General features: G+C 35.3%; 1 protein-coding gene across 1 annotated transcript; it reads left to right on the top strand.

The window, feature by feature from the left end:
• Positions 1 to 8,412: 8,412 nt before the first annotated feature.
• On the top strand, positions 8,413 to 24,376 carry LOTGIDRAFT_128394 (hypothetical protein; the record flags this gene model as incomplete). Its single annotated transcript, XM_009064213.1, has 8 exons — positions 8,413 to 8,524; positions 12,480 to 12,656; positions 13,645 to 13,707; positions 15,189 to 15,416; positions 17,086 to 17,166; positions 20,277 to 20,513; positions 20,849 to 20,945; positions 24,247 to 24,376. Coding segments are annotated over 8 exons (1,125 nt in total), but the record flags the coding sequence as incomplete, so codon positions are not given.
• Between the last annotated feature and the right edge of the window lie 1,853 nt (positions 24,377 to 26,229).

Here is a 26,229-nt window from a genome sequence, read left to right as displayed (position 1 = left end):
CTTAAGTTAGGTTTTGGAGAATAAGGCGTCTGTATTGTAAGACTGCTTTTAGTTTCGACGGTTCATTTCAAGTTCTTTATTAATTACTACAGACTATACTGGGCTATTTATATACTAAATATATATACTAACTCATTAATGATAATGAAGACAATGTGTTTAATAATAAACACCGGGTGTTATTAATTGAGGTAAGGTGTGTTAACACTGACCACCTGGAGTGTTATAATTATTGGTTTATCTTATCATTTAGATTGTATAAAAGATAGAAAGTGTTCATATTATCTGTTAATCGAATCAACCAGTTCACCGTGATGAGAAACACATTAACTTTCTCTTTTCTTTCTCTATTTTATCTTGAAATGATGAAACCACTTGTAAACTACTGTTTTCCTACTTTTCATAGTAAATCGAAAGTAAATAATCATTCCTCTGTAAATTGGAAAAACAGCTTTAAAATAGGAATTGATATACACAAAGAGATAAAACAATATGCTATATTACAATGTATTATCTTTTAGTTGTCTGGAACCTTTGAAAGGGTTGTTTCTGCTCCTGGTTTGGCTCGTGAAAACGTTTTTTAAACAGAAGTCTATAACATTCATAACAATTATGATAGAATGATATATATTATCATATTGTTACAGGTATTCAGATGAGTTAGTGATAAAAGAATAGAGAGAATTATTTATAAACTTTAATTCTAGTTTTATATTATGATATTTTTTCATCGTCTATGATATATCATCTCGACTGTTGACGTGGATATCAGATAGTATAGATTAATTACAGAACTCAACGTAGTCGTAGAAACACACCAGGAGGCATTTGGCAGTAGCAAACCGAACTCCTCAATGGTTCGAGGTTGACAGACTGTTCACCTGCACGACTCTCAGATGTAATCTTACCTGGATGAGGATTCGAGCCCATGGCACCTACCAGCGTTCAAAAACTAGTTACTTCAGGGAAAGCACTGATGCCTTTTGTAATAAAAAAACATTATATAGATGCTGGCCTTTGTTATTTTGGGTAGGCTAATGTATATCACCAGGAAGGTGCCCACGACTTTAGCCCTATCCCCCTCCCACCCTCGCCCTTCCGCTCCCTACCCCCCCCCCCCCCCTTTACACACACAAACAAACGCCCCTATCTACCAACCCACACTACAACTCACTAAATATGACAAGTTTTATTTCACCTCACTATAACAATATTCATCTCTCTTGGCTAGACAATCCGCACCCCCCGGGGTAGTTAGAATGTAGACTTGTTAGCAACCCCCTACCCTGTAACCTTTCTATTCAAACTCACTGATACAGATAACACAGTGTATGTATATAAATGATAAATAAACAATTATAATAAAACCTCGATATCAGATTGCTATAAACTAGGCTGACATACAAGCTTGCTTTACATCTAATGTAATAACGACAAAAAGCATATTCATTCAAAAGTGCAGCTCATACGACTGTCCTGTAGTTTATATATGATTAAACCTAGTAAGTAAACGCAAGTCTATCAATGACACGCATACGACTGTCCTGTAGTTATATATGATTAAACTCTGTAAGTAAACGCAAGTATATCAATGACACGCATACGACTGTCCTGTACTTTATATCTCGTATATGATTAAACTTTATACGTAATCGCAAGTACATGTATATCAATGACACGCATACGACTCATTACTAACAGTTAGTTGTTACTAAAAAACACCTTATGATAATCTGTTACCTCTGTTTTGTGACCTAGGCCAGTGCTTTTATTGGGATTTTTAAATCTCAATCTCACTCTAACACTGTCCTGTAAAGTGGCGAGAATGGTTGTAACAATGCCCTAAATATTACGAAAGAACTGGCACATGATTGGGTTATACACTGTATATCGATGAGATTCGACTCGATTTTCTAATTTCTCTCCCGATATCAATAGTTCTTGTATTTCCAGAAAAATTAAACCAGATTACGACTTAAAAATCCCAAAACCACCTTCTTGAATACTGTATTTTAAATTCTGTTAATACTATTTCAATTTCCCTACCGATATCTAGTGTTTATACCATTCAGAAAATTGATCAGATTATGACATCACTCTTACAACAACAATTCACGCCAAAAATTTGAATTTTCAGATACGCATACAATGATTAGAAAATCCTTTTTTACTATTTTAACAACGTCGACCTCCAGCGACTACTCTATATATTGGGTTACCATTGATTGACAAAAACCCACCATGGACCGCTGACATTTACTGTTTATATATTTTCTCATGATGTAATAATACCCTGACAACTACGATTCTGTTTGATATCAAATAATTGAATTGTTATACATCAAATATAGGGTCCAAGACCCAAGTAGATACATATTTGGGTCAATTTTTCCATGTTTTTCAAGACTATTCTCGTCGATACCTCGCTCCTGATCTGTGAGTTCGCTTAGTGTAAGAAAATGCCCAAATTCCTAATAATGCACATATAACCCAATTCTCTACGCCGACAGATTCTTGGTGGAGGTGCAACAGATTTGATTAAGTGTTGTAACACTGTACTGTATATTCTCGTTTTTGACTTTTCACCTCTGCGCTGCGACCTCTATAACTGTGTGCGAACGTTTTAGTCCAAAAACATTTATCCTGATGAGGTTTTTATGTCCGAAACACGTGTCGGCAGTATGACATGAGATGTTGTCGATTATATTTACAGCTGTCTGGAATCTGGTGGAATGGTTTGGCACTAACCAGACCGCCACGTGTTATTCTGGCATTTATATCTTTAATTCCACAACATTTGGTTTTCTTCTACGCTTTTTTCTAGCCTGGATGTTTGGCACATTTCTGACACTTGTTTCAGGTGGCCACCAGTTCGACATATTTCTGTTGCGTCTACCGGCTTTATCTTGTATTTCATACCAACAGTTAACAATATACACCAACAGAAAACACGTACTTCTAAACGTAAATCATGATTTTGCTCACAGCTTACCTCTGCGTAGTAGCAGAGTGTGCCGTCAAAGTGTCACATATTTGACGATTTGTAAAGACTAAATAAGGCGATTCAGATATCGATTGCAATTGCAATAGATCAATATTTTGCTTGTCATATTCACATATTCATATATGCTAGTTGGATGGGTGTATGCAAGTTGGATGTTCTCCTAGTGATTAGGCCGGTAATTGAAGTATAACAGACAGACATACCTACTGTGTTTCTAGAATCTGAACTTAAAGAGATATTGATGACGAGACCTGGAACAGAACCTTGGCACGTGGCGTGATTCTGTCTTTCATTTACTTCCAGACATCGATACTGTTTTTATTCAGATTCACCTGACACTCTCGTACTTCCATTCTTTTTTTTTATTTATGGTTGATGTCTGGTGGTTGTGGTTCTGTGAGTTAGACGCCTGTTGGCTTAATCCATTGTTCAAAATAGTAGCCTACATTCCATCATGAACACATCTTCACGATGTAAGGAACTTCCATCTTTACAATATAGGGTACCTCTAAAGGTGGTTCAGTGAGTTTGAGGTTTGTTTGCTATCTTAGAAATCCAGGGCTTCGTCGCGGCATTGGTGTCAACATGGTACATTCCATCATGAATATGATTTGTACATTGTACCTGATTTTGGCGAACGGCCCCCAATAACATTCCATATTATCATAGTGCGTACTCATACAGCAATGGTGGCGAAACAATTCCAGTGTTGTTAACTTGACCTTGACGATATTTCTAGTCTGTATGTAAACAGGTTTATAAATTTAAAATGTTAAAAATCAAAACAGACATAATTATTTCACCAGTACCTTGTACTTGTACCAGGGTTCAATCCTTCTGTTTTATAATTAATCTGATTTTATATTCTATATATCATTAACAGCCACCCTACCTAGTTTAACATATGACTTATCTTTACATCTGTTTCGTCTGTCTTACAACACTAGTACACCATGGTTGGTGTAAATTCTTCTTACTGCCTAGTGGTGGTTCAGTCGGTTGAACGCCTGCTCGTCCGAGGCGTTTGATCTCGACTTAAAGGTGCGATTAGTCAATGCATGATTTTAGATGCAGATTTATCGATCTTCTATATCAATCAATAATCTATCACCGTATACCAACTTACCTTGTTTTTTCCAGCCTAGATTGACTATCGCAAGTTGTAAGGCTGTTTCGCGCGTTAAATAACCCCTTGACAATTAGAAATGGTAAAGAAGTGGGCACTTTGTTTTGATTGTGATTACAGATTTAGCGGTTAAGATTTGTTGCATTAATTTCGTTTGTTTAAATTTCGGGCAGATTACGCCAACCGAGCGACGATTTTACCAGAAAATGTTATTATGTTTGATGGATCGGTTCCAAACACCACGTGTTATCCGTGTGTTGAACAGACAACTTGGTTTCCCGCCATGTTTACAACATTAAACAATCTGGCACGTGCTCTGTAGAATAATTTCAGATGGCGAGTAAAAAAACACTCGTCTACCTGTTTTTAATAGTTGTACTTCGGCAAAACAAAACTAATTTACATCATCCACCTTCAGACAAATCTGCACTCGAACTTAACATCTTCTATCAGATTTATTGCATTGTGAAGCCTGTAAGAGTATATACCTGCATCTCTTGTAGTATCAGAGATTACTGTTATTATACCTACATAATGCTTTCCAGCTAGCCTAAACGTGTAATAATGTAAAACATTGTCTAGTCTGTATTTAAACGTAGGGATATCGGATGTTGTCTGGAGCTAACGAAGCGATTGTAACCCACAATTATAACACCATAGTCGTTTATTTGATACGCCACGCCCCTGTACTCTTCTTTATACCTAGTCTAACACTTTTACTTAAAGCCAAGGCAATTTATATAACTTCATATGAAATGATGAAATCGAATTTAATGTCGTCTTCAATTTACCTGTCCGTGCATCGTATCACGAATACAGGTTTTGACATGATCGTGTTGGACGTGGTTTGGACACGATGCTGTCAGTGATGCGGTCTGGGCGGTGAAATGACAGGTTATGCCATGTCGAGTCGAGCTAGCTAGTGGCATAATGTCAGTTTTCTGTGATAAAGTAGCGTTTAGATACAAGAAACCATTTTGGCCTGCGTATTCTGCATGTTGACAGTTGGAAATCGAAAAAGGGTGAACCATGGTCAATATTTGGCCCAATTCCCTCATGTACGATATATAACATGGTCTGTCCTTAATCGATCATCAACTCTGTATCACATTGGTTGTTCTTGATCTATATACAAAGCGTAACCCGTTTTTGTGGGTTCGATATTGACCTTGATCGTGAAGCGAAAGCGATAACGCACAGGTACATTGCTTTTTATTACAGTCTTATTATAAAATCTTCATCTGTATAAATTATTATCAAAATTGATCTGTCGTACGTAGGTAAAGCCGTAAGGTATATATTTTTAAACGTCTATATTGACATCAATTCGTACGAGACGAAATTCCATTTTTCTCTGTTGCTCGATTCTGTTGAATTCTGTAGCAACACGACTTTGTTATGAATGTTGAGATCCTCGTGGAATTTGGTTCATTTGACACTGCAAAGAGTTGTTCATCTTACTTATCTCGATTCTGAGAAAGAACAATTGGACATCAAACTTAATTTCATTTCATTAGTTCAATAAAATACAGAACAGTAGGATATAAAACTATATTTCATTTCATTAGTCCAATAAGATACAGAACAGTAGGACATAAAACTCTATTTCATTTCATTAGCTCAATAAGATACAGAACAGTAGGATATAAAACTTCATTTCATTTCATTAGTCCAATAAGATACAGAACAGTAGGATATAAAACTCTATTTCATTTCATTAGTCCAATAAGATACAGAACAGTAGGATATAAAACTTATTTCATTTCATTAGTCTAATAAGATACAGAACAGTAGGATATAAAACTCTATTTCATTTCATTAGTCCAATAAGATACAGAACAGTAGGATATAAAACTCTATTTCATTTCATTAGTCCAATAAGATACAGAACAGTAGGATATAAAACTACATTTCATTTCATTAGTTCAATAAGATATAGAACAGTAGGATATAAAACTTCATTTCATTTCATTAGTCCAATAAGATACAGAACAGTAGGATATAAAACTCTATTTCATTTCATTAGTCCAATAAGATACAGAACAGTAGGATATAAAACTCTATTTCATTTCATGTGCCAATAAGGCACAGAACAGTAGGATATAAAACTCCATTTCATTTCATTAGTCCAATAAGATACAGAACAGTAGGATATAAAACTCCATTTCATTTCATTAGTCCAATAAGATACAGAACAGTAGGATATAAAACTATATTTCATTTCATTAGTTCAATAAGATACAGAACAGTAGGATATAAAACTCTATTTCATTTCATGTGCCAATAAGGTACAGAGCAGTAGGATATAAAACTCCATTTCATTTCATTAGTCCAATAAGATACAGAACAGTAGGATATAAAACTCTATTTCATTTCATTAGTCCAATAAGATACAGAACATTAGGGTATAAAACTCTATTTCATTTCATCAGTCTAAATTGAAGCAGAAAAGTAGGGCTTTAAACAGCGTTCATTTCATAACAGCTTAATATGACTGACTTCATTTTTATTTCTATAGACGATTTAAAACCGTATAAAAACTAGAGGAAGAAAGTATTGTATTTTATAAATGATGAGAGTGATATGAGATTAATGATAAATAACATCGTTTAGTGACAACTGACTGATTTCACCAGAACGAACGATTTTATCAATAAAACCTCGATTTGGAGATAAAAATATACAGATCAGTAGATAATTAGTATCCAGGTGTTCTACCAGGTGTTGATATAGTCCGAGACTACTAGCCAGCAGGGGTGCATTCCTAATTTGAACGATGGCCCCTGATCTTGCAGCCCCCAATCTCATGGCGACCCAGATTACATGACACCCCTGATCTAACGGCGACCCAGATTACATGACACCTCTGATCTCATGGCGACCCAGATTACGTGACGCCCCTGATCTCACGACGCCCTACTGACCCAGTGAAGAGACACGACTCTTAATTGAAAACTCTATAAAAATGGAAATCACTTTGAATTTTAACTTTTGACATAGATCTTAATCTATTTAAACATTTTATTTTAAGAAAAAATCTTCTGAAATGGCGATGGTAAGTCTTTAGAAGTTCAGTTGAGGATTTAAATTCGTTTATCTTTGGTTCTGATGTGTTTTTCGTGTTTTGGGGGCTTTTCGTCAGAAAGATTCTAACTTGTGGGTATCTTTATTTAACATCATCTATAGTAATTAACTACTAAAGGTAGTCCAATTACAGCACATTCTATTTTGTAGTCCCAATAATATGATGATCGATAATGATCGATTACAATGTAGATGAAAACTTCATTTTGTGAAACTGAATTAAGAAGTTAAATATTCGCTTTAATAAGATTGTTGAAAATCGATCATAAAATTTAGATTATTTCTGACGATCAGCCCCCTGGTTTAATTTAATGTTTTTAAGTTTAACACATAGTTTATAAGTATTTTACAATTTTTATTTGTTCATCTAATTAAGCACACATCGCACTCTGTTAAAATACCCAGCACTTTATTTAAGTTCAATGATATTTTTATGTTATAATCCTTAAACGATATTTAGAGACAGAGATCACATTAAATAACAGATCACAATTGTATGGTATACTAGTCTTGAATTTACATGTACATCACGTTTCAGTAATTTACATTGTCATCAGTAGCTGAAAAAACACCTGGTGATGACAATGTAAATTGTTGAAACATTGTGTACAGTAAAACTCAGGAGTAGTATACCATATAAACTGATAATGACAATGTAAATTGTTGAAACGATGTGTACAATAAAACTCAGGAGTAGTATACTATATAAACTGATGATGACAATGTAAATTGTTGAAACGTTGTATACAGTAAAACTCAGGAGTAGTATATCATATAAACTGATAATGACAATGTAAATTGTTGAGACGATGTGTACAATAAAACCAAAGAGTTCTGTTATTTATTAAATTATGTCTGTTGAAAGCTAATATAAAACATTGTTCTAGAATAATTGTTTAATTTGCCCTATTGCCAAGGATCTCAAATCATTTGCATTTTGATTTTGACACTTTTCTTCTGTTTTATGTTGAAAAACATGCAAATTAAATCGATTTCGTAAATCAAACAGTATCAAATTTCTACTTCAGCGTAAAATTAGACTTGTGTAATTAGAATATAAAGATGTCAAGGGAATTTATTTTCTTGGAGATCTTCTTGTCATCAAAATAGTGAAATATACTGATTTTATTTTCAGAGCTTATTCCGATCTTTACGAGCGTCGACCTGTAAAGAGGATTGCAGCAATGCTAAATTTAGACCTGTGTGCGGTACGGACGGAATGACCTACAATTCAAGGTGTGAGCTGAAGAAAGCTAAGAAATGTGACGGTCGCAAGGTGAAGGTCAGAATGAAAGGACCTTGCCCAGGAGGTAGGTTAAAAATTTTTTTTCATTCGCTCTTGTACATAAATTCGGAATATTAATCAACATTTCCAATTCTTCCTGATATTTTGTGATATCAGCATCCACTGGAACTTTTACTTGTCATTTACCGATCGACCTTTCTTTCTGAGGTTTTAGAAATACGTGTAAGCAGCATGAGGGAGATCTATTAAATTAAGTAATAAAACCAATATCCCAAACCTCGAACAAAACATAACTATTTTTGTTATTCAACTCTCATGCCGCCATCATTTAGCCCACCAATAGATGGTAATACTTCCGGACGCGGTGAAGAGACGATGCTGAAACATCAAAAGTCTAAAATGTCTGCCCACACTAAGCAAGAAATATACAAACACTTGTATTGAAATGAGGTAATAAGATAACGGTGTACTGCAGGGCGCCGCTATTTGTCCTCTGTCATTATGCTATTGTATTAATGTATCTGTAATTTTCAAACAGTAATTTGTTTAATACATTTCTAGAAAGAACACGCGAAGCCCAATATTCCAAATCATCGTATAAACCTATTTCCAGCTGTCCCGGTGAGGTTTTCAATTTCATTTTAACTTAGATTATAATATGGCCCTAGCTAGGTGGACGATTTCATTCGATAAAACCATTAATAATTGAGGATTTTATTGTTTACCAGGTAATCTGATTGGTCAATCAATAAAATTGATTTTTATAATCCAATCAGATTACTGTACTTCATAAAATCAGAAGTTTATCTGAGAAAACCCAGGTGGACGAAAAACTATTCATAATCGACGATTTCGTTGTATAACTTGGACAGTTTACCAGGTCATCTGATTCGTCAGTCACTAGAAAATTGATTTTAAATTTAGTTTCATTATCCAATCAGTCATTTTATCGGGTAGACCATTATATTTGGAATAACTATTAATGATTGAGGATTTCATTGTTAAACGTAGACAGTTTAGCAGGACATATTCTCGGACTATATTGGAGTATGCACACCTGTGTTCCAGTAAATAAATACACAAAACTTTACAATGATTTAAATTGACTGACAACAATAACAACCTTCATCTACAAATACCACTTCAACTCTTCATATTCTCAATAGCTTTATTTCTAGTACCCTTCAACCACTACAAGTCTTTCCTTATCATTCCCGCATTTCTTAACAATTTCAACTTTTAAATTGGGTGTCAAAAACTAACTTGCTGTCATGAACATCACTTCAAACATTCTGAATGCAGCAAAAATTAAATTAGTTTTTGATTTGTCATTCCAAGTAACAAATACAGCAATTAAATTATAATTATATTATATTTTTTTATAAATCGAAATGTTTTTTGTTCGTTTATAAAAAATACTTTGATCCACTTGACATTCAGCTATCTCTGACATTTCCTTCTTCAAATATTTCTTTATGACCTAATTCGAATTGAAGCATACGAAGGCTCATAACCGCCATGCATAGGAGGACGTGCCACTCTGTAATTGCGAATGTGAATGTCCCACTCTTTCGAAGTTTATTATGTATATGGGTTTGACATCTATATATTCTTTCCGAACGTCTTAATAGTTACCGAAAGATACAACTGTCGTATTGACTGCATTCTCATCCAGTATGTTGCACCGAACACTGTATTTCATTTAGTTACATATCACTGATGCGGCTCTCTTTTGAAAGGTTACTTCATCTCTTTCAGTGGTATAACGCCCCCCGTCCCCCACACTTTGTCATAAACACACCAAAAAGTCTTAAATTTTGGATAATTGAGTCCATTGTTAGATTAATGACAGACTTCATAGCGACACAAGTTAAATCTTTTCACAGTATCGGTGATGGTAATTAAAAGTTTTACTTTCCGAGTCACTGAACGAGCAGAATAACACTCACTTGTATTGAAATGTTGTAAAATGATAACGGTGTACTGCAGGGCGCCGCTATTTGTCCTCTGTCATTATGCTATTGTATAAATGTATCTGTAATTTACAACCAGTAAACAACTTTGATTCGTTTTAAATGGTGTACACGAGGTCAATGTATCACCCCGTTTCCAATAAGCTGTCCTGATGAGGATTGTTTATCCGAAACGTATGTCGTCAGCATACATTAGCTCTCGTCAATTCAATAAAGATCAACATTATGGTACTTAAGGGAACTACGAGACTTTAATCGAAAGATTTCTTTTGTAACGCAAATGTACACAGAGATTTGTACATTTTTTTTCTTTCTCGGTACATTGTCATGTTAAGGTTTTACAAATTTGCAAAAAAGAAACCTCGCATCACGTTTGTTGTAATCACAGTCCTCCTACGACATCCAGATATTACGATATCGTGTGCAGCAGGCTTTAGGCAGGAGATATTTCACGCTGAAGAAAGAACAGATGTAATAGTTTGTTTTAATCTTTATTCACACCTGAAGTAGGTTTACCTGGAGATTAACACCTATTTGTAGTACTTACATAGCGGATTAGTCTCACTTCTTCACGACGGTAAATACACCCAGATGTTGTGTCGCTCAGGACGGCCAAATGTTAACTCTCTCGTACTCATATCCAGACCGAGTTGGCTTATGTAATGAGGTGGAGTGGAATTCTCAATACTTTCTGGCAAAAAAAATTAATGGAGTTTTAGGTTCTAAAGTTCTGAAATGAAAGGAACCTTTCTGATTGAAATTATATCTTGTGGAGTTCAAGCCTGTTATTCCTGTGCGTTTATGATATTGAATTAAATCTAATTCATTCTTTTTGTCTTTTATGTAAATCTATGTGGTCCCAGCAATACTACTTTCCACTTGTTACTTTTAGTAAATAACGATAAGAATTTCTTCTAGCATCTACCCAAGTCCTCATATTTAATGGTATTTTCCTTGGTATAACGTTTTAAATTATAATTGTATATCACAAAATTACCTCGTTGGATGTGCTTTTCGACAAATATTCAGATATCTTTTTCTGTAACAATATGTTCGGTATGTATCTCTGATATATTTAAATAAATACTGTTATCTGATACGAGAGGAATATATTATTTTTAAAACTTGGGTTCTACGTGCAGATATCTTACATATTTTACAGAGGCGAATAAAACTTTTAAAAATACCCTCTCTAGTTTGGTATTCGAGAAGAAAAGCTAAACGTGTGACAACTTTGAATGAGAAAAAAAATCGAGTCTGAAGACGCAGGTGCGACACTCAATGTCAATGTTTGGTCGCGTGCACGTGTTCGTTATGTAGGACTGGATATGGTGATAAGGGGCTAGTGGAAGCCACTCTATACATATAATATGTAGACTGTGGCCAGGGTGTATTGAGATATACAAATACTGTCAACTAGCAATGATGGTAATATATCGCCTTATCTTCATACAAAATACAACAGGTGCTTTCTATTAGTTATTCTTTATTTTACAGTCCGAGATACCGACTTCAATGAGAACCTGTATGTTCATAGTTTTATTGTCAAATCTGATAACCATCCCTAAACCATGACCCTACCTCTCTGCAGCACCAGGAAACTCTTTATTTGTCAGTCCGAGACTGGACTAACAGGCTAGACTGGACAACGATAACGAGATATTAATTTGACTTGGAGCTTATGATTCGATATTCAAATTTCCTTCTCAAGACGACAAATCCCCTTCTGCCCTTGTACTGTCTCAGGAATCCATTTGATACAAATAAATAATATTTTTGGGAATAACCATGCTCATGAGTTTAAGTCCCTCCATCTATGACTCCAAAAAAGGACGTAAAACTCCATTCATTTCATCCCCATCTATGACTACTGAGACACAACAAATAAACAACATGTACGTTCCAATTTGTTTTTCGATATTGATTCAACTTTTCTTGTATATCATTGAAGTCTTAATATTTATCGACTCAAAACAGTGTGTTAATTTCTTAATCTAATTTTAGATCCAACTGGTGGCTCTAAATGTCTGCGAGAGAAAGCCGAAGCCCTGGCGGCAATTGAACGGAAGAAAAATGACGAAGTTTTTGTACCAGCTTGTAATGATGACGGAACATTCGCTGAAGTCCAGTGCCATTCTGAAACCGGTTATTGTTGGTGTTTTACCAAAGATGGTCGACATATTCCAGGAACTTCTGTCAGTGGAAAAAGACCTAGATGCAGAGGTAGGCCAAAAATGAAAAAAAAATGATATCACACATTTACGTATTTCAATGACTAGACCTTTGGCCTAACTTCAAGGAGGATAACAAATAGGGATCAAACGGATCCTGTCTAACACCCAAAACCAAAACCTCAAGGCAATGATTTCATACATATAACAATAGGTTTTCGAGGATCAAATCTAACTGATTTAACCAGATTCAACGTTCCCATTTCAAGCTGAGTCGACTGAAATCTATCAATTTTCAAATCTTTTATCATTTTGCAACTGATTGACCTTGACAACCACGATACAGATTACAACAGTGCTGTGGTCAACTGTCATAGGGACTTGTTGAACACAGTCCACCGAGGACCCGTCACCTCCCAAAAATGAACAACAGGCATTTAATTGACTTACAGACGGGTCTCAGAATACAGGAGACCATATGTAAAAAAAAGGGACTTTCCCAGTGGAGGGCCCCCAACTCTAGTTGAACCACTGGCGACAACCGTTATACAGCTGATCATAGTGTTGATTCAATGGGACTGTATATCAGTCTTGCACATCTTGTTTTCATAAAACTCTTCAGACACAATGATATCAAAATGTGGTGATGTTCTAATCAGCTCGCCACAGGGAACAAATTACCAGATGCACGATTTGATTGTATCGTGGGTGTTAATGTCCATTTTAACCACAGAAACTGAGCTGAAATAAATGATCGCTACTTCTGGCACTTTGTACCTTATCAAGTTTTCATTTTATCTGACAATCTTCTCCATTCAAGAGGGGCGTTATCAACTGTAGCCACTTGTAATAGGCGTTAAAACTCGACATTGTGTACTATTTAATGCTCTGTTGGAATTTAACACTGAATGATAAACACATACTACACCTTTCTTATCCTCACTGATCAGAGAGTAACACAAAGGGCGATAATAGCTTCAGGTCATGTCGATCTTTCTGATTACAGACAACAATGGTTTGATTAAAATAAATAGCATTAGATACAATGAAAACAAGTCGTAATGTCAGATTGTTATCTAAATGGAAAAGTTACAATTTGTACAGTTTTATTCTTATCGAGTCTGTTAATCTAAAAACATGTTTTTGTGATACAAATGGTGAAATAGATCGAGTCTATGAATCTAAAACTATTTTTTGAGTTTCAGATTTTAAGATAGATGACATGGTTTATAGCTGGTTGACCTCGTATATCAAATTCTTTGCCAAAATGAAAGCAATTTGATTAAAATGCATATCAAGATTACTTCTTTCGTTCTTTCATACTTGGCTCTTCATTCGCCATTGAGTTTCATATAAATCGGAATGCCAAAAAAGAAGAAGAAAATCATTTTTAGATTTGCACAAGGTCAGACTGTGTTGTACCAATTAATGTGAATTGAGACTCAACCCCAGTCCGACCAGATTTTTCACAAACCGTATATCTCCAATCGTCTCTGGGTTGATGAAAATGATATATTTGTGATCAATTGCTCACAACCAGAGAAGTCGTTTAGTGTCCCTTTCTTTCCAAGCCGTTGTCTGACATAAATTAAGATTTTTAACTTGGCCTCTCCCTCATATTTTTGCACTATCAAGAATTACTGATATTGTTTATGTAATTTACAGGTAGAAAGAAAAGAAAACAGAAAGGTCGCTCCAGAAAAAGAAAAGGTAAAGTAAGAAAAAGTATGTTTACTAGACCACACCTTTAACCCCCCCCCCCCACCCTTCCCCTCTCACCCCTCACTCACTTAAAATACTTTTGACGATAATATAACCCGGCTAGTTCTCTGATCCATTACCAATAGCCTTGAAGGATCTCGAGCCATCACGAGAAATATCAATTTTTGCCCTACCTCTAAGTCTCTAACAAACAAGTTTATATGATTATAGCAATGTAGAAATATTAAAACAGAACGCTCTACAATTGTATATAGAATTAATTTAAACAGTGAAGCAATGGCAGAGCCAGGTTTACGTCCGCGGGGGCGGTGGGGGGGGGGGGGGATTTTAGCCCGAAAAACTTGCTTTCGGGGCCACGATGGGGAGGCGGGCGACTGCCCCCTCTGCTCCCCCCCTTTTGGCTCCGCCACTGCAGTGAAAATATTTTATAACTGATTATAGAAATGTATATTATATGTTCATGTTACTTAGACAATGTTGTGTTTTTCAGCATGTAACAGATCAGATAGACAGTCGTTTAACAGTGATCTAGTTCGTGTGTTCAGTGACGAGTACCGAAGGTGGACCAGTGTTCAGACGACAGTACCACCTTCTAGTGAGTATATATCTGAATCCTCGACCTGTACTGTTGTGAATAACACCTCTTGTGAGTTTAAAATTCAAAGATCTCTACAGGACATCACCTTTCTGATCCCCTTTTCTCCGTCAAAATCATTGCGAGGAAGAATTCGTCCAACTGACCTTAAACTGGTTTTCGGTGGGTTTACCTCAAATTCACCTTTTCATTAAGCCAAATCGATAAAGAAAAGTAAGACATTAACCTCCATTTCAACATGATTATTTCCAGAGGACGATAAGGGAGACACTGTCAACATTCAGAAGCAAATTGTCGACTGGAAATTCTCAGAACTGGACAGAAACAATGATGGATTACTGAGATTTAAAGAAATACGATCGTTTGCACGGATGGTTCGCAAACTGATCAAACCTCGTTCCTGTGCCAAAAGATTCTTAAAATATTGTGATTCTGATGGAAATAAAAGGATTGAGAAGAAAGAATGGACTCTGTGTCTCGGCGTTGATCTTAAATGTAGGTATAAACCATCTTTCATTTTTATTTCAAATCTGGGTCTTGTTTTCAAAACCTTACAATTTTCTTGTCTAGTTAACTTCTAGACATCTGATTGGACAATGGTATCACTCAATCAACCAATCAGAGTTCTTGTATGTATTTCTCAATTGTAATGGTTCTGAAAAAACAAGTAGAAATCTGATTGGACAATGGTATCACTGAAAATAATATCAACCAATCAGAGTTCTTGTATGTATTTCTCAATCGTAATGGTTCTGAAAATAGTCTAGAAATCTGATTGGTCAATGGTATCACTGTATTAAACATCAACCAATCAAAGTTCTTGTATGTTTATCTCAATCTTAATGGTTCTGAAAATAGCTCGAAATCTGATTGGTCAATATGTACAATCAGTGATAATTAGTTATAAAGATATTCATGTCCAAACAACTTAATCAGAAAGACAATATCATGATATCCAAACGTACCATATTGTTTAACTGTTTAACGCTTTGTGCTTCGTGCTTTGGCTGTATCCTAGCTTTCTGTATGATGTCTTGAACCCAATATATCCCTGCTCTGCTGGCTGAAAACTTGCAAACTGTAATAATTGTTATCTGAGAATCATCGTTGTGGAAGATCTACTCGTAACTCTTGAGAACTGTAGATGTTTCAGTCGCAGGCTGTGCTGTCAATGTGATCACTTGTTATTGATTCTGCTTTTTGGTAACGGGCACCTGTTTCTATAATAATATAATGCTTTTTTTCTAAGACCTTCATTTCTTGCTAACAAAATACAAGGCTTGTCTACACTGTCTAATTTTAATCTTAAAAATAAGTTTAGATAGCTCATCTGAAACCTGAAAACTGAAAACTTTGCGATCCTGAATATTGTTCATTTGGATTTTGTCCTTGTCGTCCCTTTCAGAGAATTCGAAAAACTATGAATACCAATATACTTTGAAAAAATGTTACTTCATGGTGATTTACCTTACGATTTATAACTGACAAGCTATCCTTTTATATCAGAACCGACAGAATGTAAAAATCTCAGAGTAGACAAGCCTTCTCATTTCTTCTCCTTCATCAGAATTAAATTACAATATCACAGGGACTCGATTATAACATCACAGGGACTTGATACAATCTCGAGGTCACTGTTCAGGGGAGATAACTGGTGTTGCTGTGAGTTCAGCTACTTCCGGTAGTTAGTAAGTGTAGTATATATCTTCTATAGTTATCTTTTTTTAAACGTGCTTCTCATATCAACTTTCGCTTTCGATTTATCTACCTTGCCTCTCCTATTATACAAAACTTTGGCTATGGTGGTTGGACCTTTGGCTTTTCTCTCGAGCTTCTTGAAGCCTCTTTCTCTGAGCCTTAATCTACATACTCAATACTTTCGTAGTGAAATATATAGGCTAGTAACTGCTATATATTCTGTATTGCGCTAACAGTCAAGCTATAGAGTACATTATACAGAAGTGATTAACTTCATGAGCTGAATAGCTGACAACGTTGATATCATATTGGTCCTACAAGCCCAAATTTTGAGGATGCAAAAAACCAAGCATCTTTATAAGCCAAATTAAGATATGTTGCTGGTAGTACATACTGCATTTCCACGTCATAGATCACGTGATATAAAAGATAACTGACAGAAGATATATGCTCAATCTATTTATAGTTTCATTTCAATTGTTCGTCTCTCTGAACTCAGATGGCCAGGCGGAAGATTCACCGTTAGATGTCGTGGGAAGAAATGAAGGTACTTCCGGTTTGTTGCTTTACTTTCATTTTATTGAATTGTGCTGAAAGTTTGCTGTGGCCTTCCCTCGGTCAGAATACTGGCCTCGTTTCCCCAAAGTCTGAAATTAAGAAAACTTTTTTGTTTTAAACGGGGTTCAGTTTCTAAAATGCTCACGAAAACTATGACCGGGGAGTAAATCGGTTATACTCTTACTTTGACGACAGTAGTCACCATCGTAATGATAAATGTACACCAGAATATAATAACCGAAATGGTTCTATGTTGTATTTAACTTTCATCACAATTCATCGTGCATGTGACCTTGATATTCCCTCGGACCCCGTTTCTCAAAATATCGTAGATTAACATACGAGCATAAACGTTATACCTCAATGAGTTGATAACTTAAAAAATAACGCTTTTTCTTGACTTAACGTGTAAGTTTAGTCGTACGGACTTTTGAGAAAAGGGGTCCTGATATCCCAATCAGCTTTGATTGATTCTTGTTGCATTTTGTTGGAGTATCTGTTGTATTCATTGACTTTGTTTGTTTCTTGTAATGCTGATTGTTACTCTACCATACGCCTTCTAGGAATACCTACCCCAAATCCCTACCCTGCATGCATGAAATTACCCTTATTCCAGCATCTGGTATTAAAACTCAGCCATTATCAACAGGAAGTAAAACTGTATTTCACCTTGTTCAGAATTAGATCCATTACACCAAAATGTTATGGTCTTGTCTAATATTCATTTGTATGGACCACAAATTTGCATACAACAGACTCAATAGTATAATTATAATAGCTGTCGTCAAAATTGTAATGTCAAAGGTCAAAGGTCAAAAATCGAAATTTTATTATTTTGACTTCTTTTGTTTAAAGACAAAATCTTACCATTTGTAATACAATTTTTCGCGCCAATTGTGAACTTCCGGTATTGTCGTTGTATTATCACCAGTCAAAACATCCCTTCACCAAAAATAGAACTGCACCATCGAACATTAGTCGTTTGATCATGGATTCGGAGAATGCACATGTACGTGTGATCTGAATTGTTGCATTACATAGAAAACTTCGCACCAACCCTAGTTTGTTAGCAGCTTTTTTTTTGCTTGGAAGATGGTTGCACAATCTAACTTCCCAGCACGATCATTTACACGTTCATTTCATGCATGATGGTGTTTGCATGAACTATTTTTGAACTATTTGTGTGCATGTATAAGCCCGCAGCTGCATGTTTGCTGTAGAATGGAACTATAGTCAATATGACTGACAAATTTTGAAGCAAAGTGCCTATTGTACCAGGAGCCCTGGCTGGATTGAAGAAAGCTTTTGTAATTGTGTATGCAATAATCGAGAATTCATTTGCATCATCGTACATAACTCGGTAAAGCTCATCAAAGTTCAGTGAAAGAAGAAAACTAATTATTATAATGTCGCATCGTAAAATTTAAATCAACATCGAATAAGGAACTTTGTAGACGCTGTAGAAATAGGATAATACAAACCGAGAGTTTAATTCATTGATACAAGCATGATAATATTTCAAAGGCGGGTAAGGGTGGGTCAAAAATTTGGGTGAGATAAAATTGTAATAAAGTAGAGAATATCTTGCTTTAGGAGAGTCCACATTTGCTTATGCCTTAAGGGTAATGAAGTGGTATGGTTCTGGTATCGACAGCCGTTTACTTGTAGTGATTTGTGCTTGTGCTTCGTAATGGAAAAGGTTATTTTATATGATTAGCAAATAGAGTGCTGAATGCTTCTAGAGTCTAGTTGGTTATATCGCTGACTATGATGCGTGTATACGGTATTGAATTAAAATTTGTCATGGAAGAACGTCGACGAGCATTTTAAGAAAAAGTAAAAGTAATTATCCACCCCCCGAATTATATCAACGCAATAACAATCTGTTCACAAGATTAAAAACTAAACTGAATTTATTTCTCTTGTAATCAAAGTTGATGCATTACGTCTACCATGGAAATCTTCACTTCCGTCAGCCTCGCTGACTCATTCGACGCCATCACGAAAAGAAGATCCATTTGTGAAGAAAGGTTATTCTCCATTTTTAACACCCACCAATAATTTCGGTTAGAATCTTCTATTTTCATATTTCACTTCAATAGATCGTCATAGAATTATTTATTCAACACGTCAAGCATTTATCTAATTACGCTATAACGTTACTGGCGGGTGACGTCATAGTTCATCTTATCGCGCTATTACGTTATCTGCAGGTACCCGCTTTTTAGATCAAAACAAGTAAATCATTTTATCAAAAGGAATTCTTTAACGTCTCTTCTTTATAATTCTATGGCGATCTGTTGGTAGGACTTACTCTTAGTATAACCACCACAAATCAACACAGTGGCGCTGTAGTGCATCCGGCTTTCGGACAAAATCTAGTAGTAACTTGCATTTAGTTTGTCATTGGAAGTGGGTTTTTATAATTTTGCTTGTTTGCCAATCGGTAAGTAGCTTTGAATAGAATTTCTTAAAAATCGGTTTGGCTGTAACACACAAACACGCTTGATTTGCACCCATTGTCGATGGATGGAGCGAAGTTGGTGAATAATGGAAAGATAAGGTCGGGTAAACAGCCAAGACAATGAAGATTTTGGTGGTTTTCCTAAGAATATTGGTCCTCAAGTCAATTTGAACGGATTGTTCCTCTAAAAAATCATGAGAAGGGGATAGAATACCAAAATGATGACTATTAAACTTCATCTTATACCTTGACTGCAATAGTCAACTTTCTTGTATCACCAAAGTTGCAACAATTTAGTCGGATGTAAGTTAGCGAATACAGCCAATCACAAACATCGACAGAAAGTCTGTAAACAATAAGTCATAAGGTTAACAGTCTTTCTGTCAAAGGCTATACTTGGATGTATTCACAATCCAATCAAATCGCTCCATTTACAATCGTCCATGATACAGGCATGGTGGCTATTGCAATCAAGGTATAAGACAGGGCTCGTAATAGCTTGGAAATATTCGTTCAGTAAGGATATAAGGACTGAAACGGAAACGGTTGTCGGTTTTGTTTCATAAAAGAAACAACTTCATTGTTAGAGGTATCGCATGCTGAATAGTCAAATAGAAATTTGCTTTTCTTATCAGAATCCCGAAGTTGTATGGATGAACAAAAAGTAGCTAAATTAAACCATCGTAATGAACCACAAGCTAATATCTATATACCGCGATGTACGGAAGATGGAAACTGGGATAAAGCTCAGTGCCATGAGGCCACCCAGTATTGCTGGTGCGTGGAGACCGTTAAGGGTACCCCCATACCGGGTACCTCCACCTATAAACAGGAACCCAACTGTACCATGCAACCTGAACGGGAAATGAAAGGTGAGCCATGATTATTCAAATTATAGATTGGACGGGATTACAAGAGAACACTTGTTTGATATCAAAACAAAGATTTTCTCCCCTTGTTGGGTATGGTTAAGCTATTCCATCTCTAAATCCATCTATTAAGTCTGCAGGGGGTAATGAATAGTTAGGATGGACTGGGAAGGGGGGGGGGGGGGGTATAAAAAGTATTGGTTAACACAATCTTACTAGCTAAAACAAAATAACCAAGTAAAACAGATACTCGGGCTCTTGATTTTCTTCAGCAATCTGACATAAACTGTATCTGATTATCATAAAACATCTGTAAGTAGTCATAGCTTTTATTTTAGGTTGTCCGTTTCAACAGAAGAGAAAATTTCTGATGGATTTGATGTCGGACCTGGCCGCGGAAATGGCTAAAATTAGAGGCAATAATAGCATTAATACGTAAGTTTAGATTTTATTCTTTTATGTTCATTCCTGTAATAGGATGAATTCCAACTAGTTTACTAAATCCGAAATTGTTTTAGGTATGTAGGTTTGTTAAAACGAAATCTCTTTAAGAGAGTCCACATAGCAAATATGGTTTATTTGGTACCTAGAGTTGTCAAGTTGACATCCATTATGTTCATTCTTTCAAGCACGCAATACTATTCAGAGAGTCCACATAGCTAATCAAGTATCGTTATTATTATGTTTGTGGACGCGACCTTCCTTTCAGAGAATCCTCAAAGCTATTAATTTTTATTTGATATTTAGGTTTGTCACTTCGAGATCTCTTTCAGAGAGTCCACATAGCTAATATGGTATTTATGTTTGTCACCTCGACATCCCTTCAGAGAGTCCATAATGTTTTGTATTTTGTTTTATCAACGAAGCATCTCATTCGGAGAGACTGCACATTCATAGCTGAATATTGTTAAACCTGTTTGACATACTGATAGATACAGTATAATATTAAATATTAATCGTTTTATGTCCAGGATTAGGGATAATTTCATATTTGACGAACCTTGTGAAACTGTGTTTTTATCGCTTCACGTCCTTATTCGGTTGAGATTGCATGAAAAGGGATATAACGTACTTTGTTTTGAAAGAATGTGCACACCTGTGGATTGCGAGTAAAAACACCTTTTGTTTGTGTGTTCAGATTATTCACGTTTTATCTAGGATCAATCAAACTGTGATGAAAGCGATTAATAATTCTATTCATGAGACTGCATATTTGTGGACAATACCTGGTATTGTATAAGACGATGTGGGCTGTATACTCTACAGATTAAAGTTTTAGTGGTTCAGTCAACTCGACCCTGTGAACAGCTAATTCATTTTAACTTCATTGCAAAAATACCTGTACCTAATAATTAGGGCACTTAAAAAGGATATTTAAACGAGCTATACCATTTTAGTTTTCCAAATAGAAAATTACCACTTAAATTAATTACCATTTAAAACTCTTAAATTAAACACGACAATTCCAAATGTAAAGTCTGTTTCGACAAGTTTCACAGTCCACAAGGTCAGACAATCAGTCGTGTTGTTAGTGATAGGTATTCTATGCGTCTAATTTCCCCTATTGATGATGATCAGTATTGGAAAGTCTTGAACTAAATTAAAAAATCCAGATTGGGATCCGTCAATAATTTGAACAAACGAGGTATTGATTCGACTGATTGTGGGACTAATTTAGATAAGGCTATGCTCATTCGATCTGGCTAGACCCCTTTTATGATAAATAACTTATTGATAGACGAATAAAAATAACAGATTATGAAAAATGTTTATGTCATAATAAATTTCATTCAATACCCCTGGCCTTTAGATCTCACACACCTGGCTTGCATTAAAATTTAAAAGTGTTGCAATGAATATCTTTAAGAAAGTGCCCTTTATATTGCTATACCATGTCATCATGAACATCACTGTTAAAAATATAAATATATCAATAGTTAGTATATCTGTCTCAAATTCACGATGATAATTTAAAAGAACGCCTATCTGATAATAGTTTATAATGGGTCAATTTGAAATATTTTATAAGTCGTTTATAAGTTACATACTAGGTCAGTAAATGAGCTGAAATACTGATGTCTTGTGATAAAGACCGTCGCACACTGACCAATCTTCTGAAGGAACCGTGTATGATTTTGTGAGAGTTTACAATTATCTGGACGCGTAGTTAGGAGTGCATCTATCAGTCTACTGCAGAGAACCGTCATGTCATGAGAAAGTGGTACGTTCCTGGAATACCTTTGCCTTACTTTTGAACTTGACCCCGACAAAACGACCAAATCACCCCTACATTAGTCGACAATGATCGTCAGAATGTCTTTCTATCAAACGATAACGTGCCAGATATTTCACGATAACTTCCAATAATTTACGTCGAATAAAATCGCCAAGTGTGCATTGGACTTTAGGTTAATTTTAAGCGGAATAAATCAAATTGAGTGCCCTTTTCGCTCATCAATCGAATGAAGTAACGAGGTAGTTTGATATGAATATTATTTGACAGTAGTTATATAGAAACTGTTAGAAACACGTGTCAGGTGTGACGAGTAGGGATTTGTAATGTTTATTGTAAGGATTAGGGAGGATTATCGACAAAAGAAAACTTTTCTTTACAACACGATTAATAGTACATAGCCAACTCACTCTTGACGATATGATTAGTGTGGGATTGTTGATATAGGGGATCCTTAGCGAGGCGGGGCATGCTTAATCTTTATTGCATATTGGGCAAAGCTGCACATTTTCACGAGGAGTGCAACACCCGGTTAATGAATATGATAAGTAGGAAAGTTCCTATTGCTGGGAGCCGTGACGTCACGACAGGGCAGAAATTTGCAATATTGGGTTTGAATTATATACAGATACATACATAGCTTTATCTTTGAAAATATATGAAGAATTTTTGATGTGATGTGTATATTTGTTTGTACATTGTTTTGAAATAAATACTTTTTAAACTATATGAAGAATTTTTTAGCCGTTGGTAGTATTTGATTTATTAATTTTGACGATTGTGGTATAATTTTATTGCTGCAGTAAGTTACATTGTCTAATGCAGTTATATCATTTAGGTTTTTTAACCTTACGTTTAACCCTACGTATATTGCATATTATTTCTTTGCCTACAATCTCAGGTCTTTAAGTCCACTTTGTATTAAAGCCACGAGTCTTGAATATTTGTAACTAGTCTTCAGAACTATTAAAAATGTACGAAAATTCTCTAATTCTTGTTATTCTCTCATCTGAATTTAATATTCGACTTTGACATTGGTTAATAATTACACTTGATTTCATTTATCAACTTTATTTTCCTGGACTGAGTACATTCTTTGAAAGAAACAAGTTTTGGCTATATTTGTCTGATAACTGATGGTACAGGAAGTATATCCGGTAAAAAGGACCAGTCGTCCTGTGAAGATGTTGTATTAAGGTGATATTAGTATTATGTAAGGATGTGATAGACCAGTGTTATATTTCAACACAGTACCTCTAGACTGTTGTTCTTATTGTTTGAAGTAAAGTTATTGTCCGGTTAAGGTCTAGCCGAGATATTGATTAACAGGGACATTGAACAAGTTCATTTGGTTTCTCCTTATTTTTTTTTCTCACTTAGTCCGGTTACAGCCAAGCTGATTACCTTACTTCCCACTTCTTAGATGTAATCTGTACAAACGTTGTATTATATTGTTTATATTTTTAGCGTCCCCCACGATACCAGTGTACCAATGAGTGATAGAATTGCTCAATGGAAGTTGTCTCGAGAGAAAGTGGCGGAATGGAAACTGGATCATCTAGACACCAACAGAAATAGGGTAAATACTTCAAATATCATGAAGGAAATTTTATGGTCGTTATGGAGAACTTGATAAATATAATAAATCTGCTTCTGGCATTTTGAATTGATCTGGTTACATCTCATGATTTTGACCATGCTTACTCTTTTCGAAACACCTGATCGTACTTCTCTTTGGAGGAGTTCACTACTATACAACTTTAACCATTCTTTAACCAGATTTTTGATAAACGGAATTGTCTTGCTTGCATAGATTTTTATTATGAAAATATTGAATTTATTACAAATTAATAATCAGGATACAGTAACAACCAGTTCTCTAGTCTCTTATTATGGTTTATTTTGAATATAATAAGATCGTGTATGATCAGAGCATTCTATAAATGAAACGTTAACGAGTATATTCGACTATTTACGTGTATATTCGAATCTTTCGGGAAAATAATATACAATAGCGACCAGTTCTCTATGATATATTTACTGCTTGTTTTATTATGAATATCTGATAAAACTGTATTTTATGATGGTCAACTACTTTCAGGTTTTAGAGCGGAAAGAATGGAAGAAATTTAGGAAAACTAATTTAAAAGATAAAAAATACCCCAGAAAATGCCGGCGTAATTTTCTGCGGTTTTGTGATATAGATAGTAATAAACAGGTGACAATGGACGAGTGGAAGGATTGTATGGGGTTAAATCGTAAGTAGTCGGATTTCAAGGGGTTAATTTCGTCCAGTATATTTGAAGTATTGTTGAAATATAACACACATGTAGGGTTTAGGTGGACAGGGGACAAATTATGACGAATGAAGAAAGTTGTATTTGTTACAATTTAGCCGTCCTATTGTTTGTAAAGCTCTGACCATTCCGGTCTATAGAGAACACTTATAGCTTCATTTACATCATTCTAATTTAAACCTAGGTTTGATTCTTGAAAGATATAAGAAAAATGTGACAAGAAATGATATTCTAGAGTTACAATCCTTTTGCATTCTGTTTTTAATTTGTTTTAAAGAATTTAATGGTTATAACATGCAATATTTCAAGTTTTTCAAATGCAGATAAATTCTAAACTTGTTCTGATCATTTTTTTTTTAGAAAATTACTACAATAGTTTACCTGCCAATCCTCAGCGAACAGGTAAAAATCCTTTCAGAGAGTACCTTCAAGATTAGGCTACACGACCCTTCAGACTAGGGTACAGTACCCTTCCGACTGAGGTACCCGACTCTTCAGACTAGGGTGACTACCGGATATGACGTGTGATTGTGGTGATATCCAGAGCTTTAAATGTTAAAGAAACTACGATTCAAGTGCCAAAGACCAATTTTAGGATTTAAATGTTTTGTGTATATTAATGTTGTGTTCGCTAGTATATTCTTTCTTATCTGCTTATCCACGTGGAGAAAACCGACATATACCCATCCAAACCGACATATACCCATCCAAACCGACATATACTTATCCAAACCGAGATATACCTATCCAAACCGACATATACCAATCCAAACTGAGATATACCTATCCAAACGAACCTATACCAATCCAAACCGACATAAACCCATCCAGATCGACATACCCCTTATTCAATATGCTTATCTAAACTGGGATGCTCTCATCTAGGCTGACATGAACCTATTCAATCAACAACCCTAACCGACAGATATGTACCAACCGCAATCCATAGGATGAATTGAAAATCTGGTGAACATTAAAAACACCCGATGGCATTTTGCATCTGGCGTTTTCATTTCGGTATCCTTTCATAGCGTCTACCGCGATGATAATGTTTTTATGGTATTTAGTTTAACTCGACATCCCGTTGAAGAGTCTACTAAGTTAATGATGGTTCATTGTTGTTATTTACTGCATCCATAGCTCTCTATCTAAACCTGTTAACAGAAAGTTTATTACTATGTAATATCGT

This window comes from Lottia gigantea (genome assembly GCF_000327385.1).
Source record: "Lottia gigantea unplaced genomic scaffold LOTGIsca_61, whole genome shotgun sequence".
NCBI lineage: Eukaryota > Metazoa > Mollusca > Gastropoda > Lottiidae > Lottia > Lottia gigantea.
This window is presented reverse-complemented; position numbering and strand designations above follow the sequence as displayed.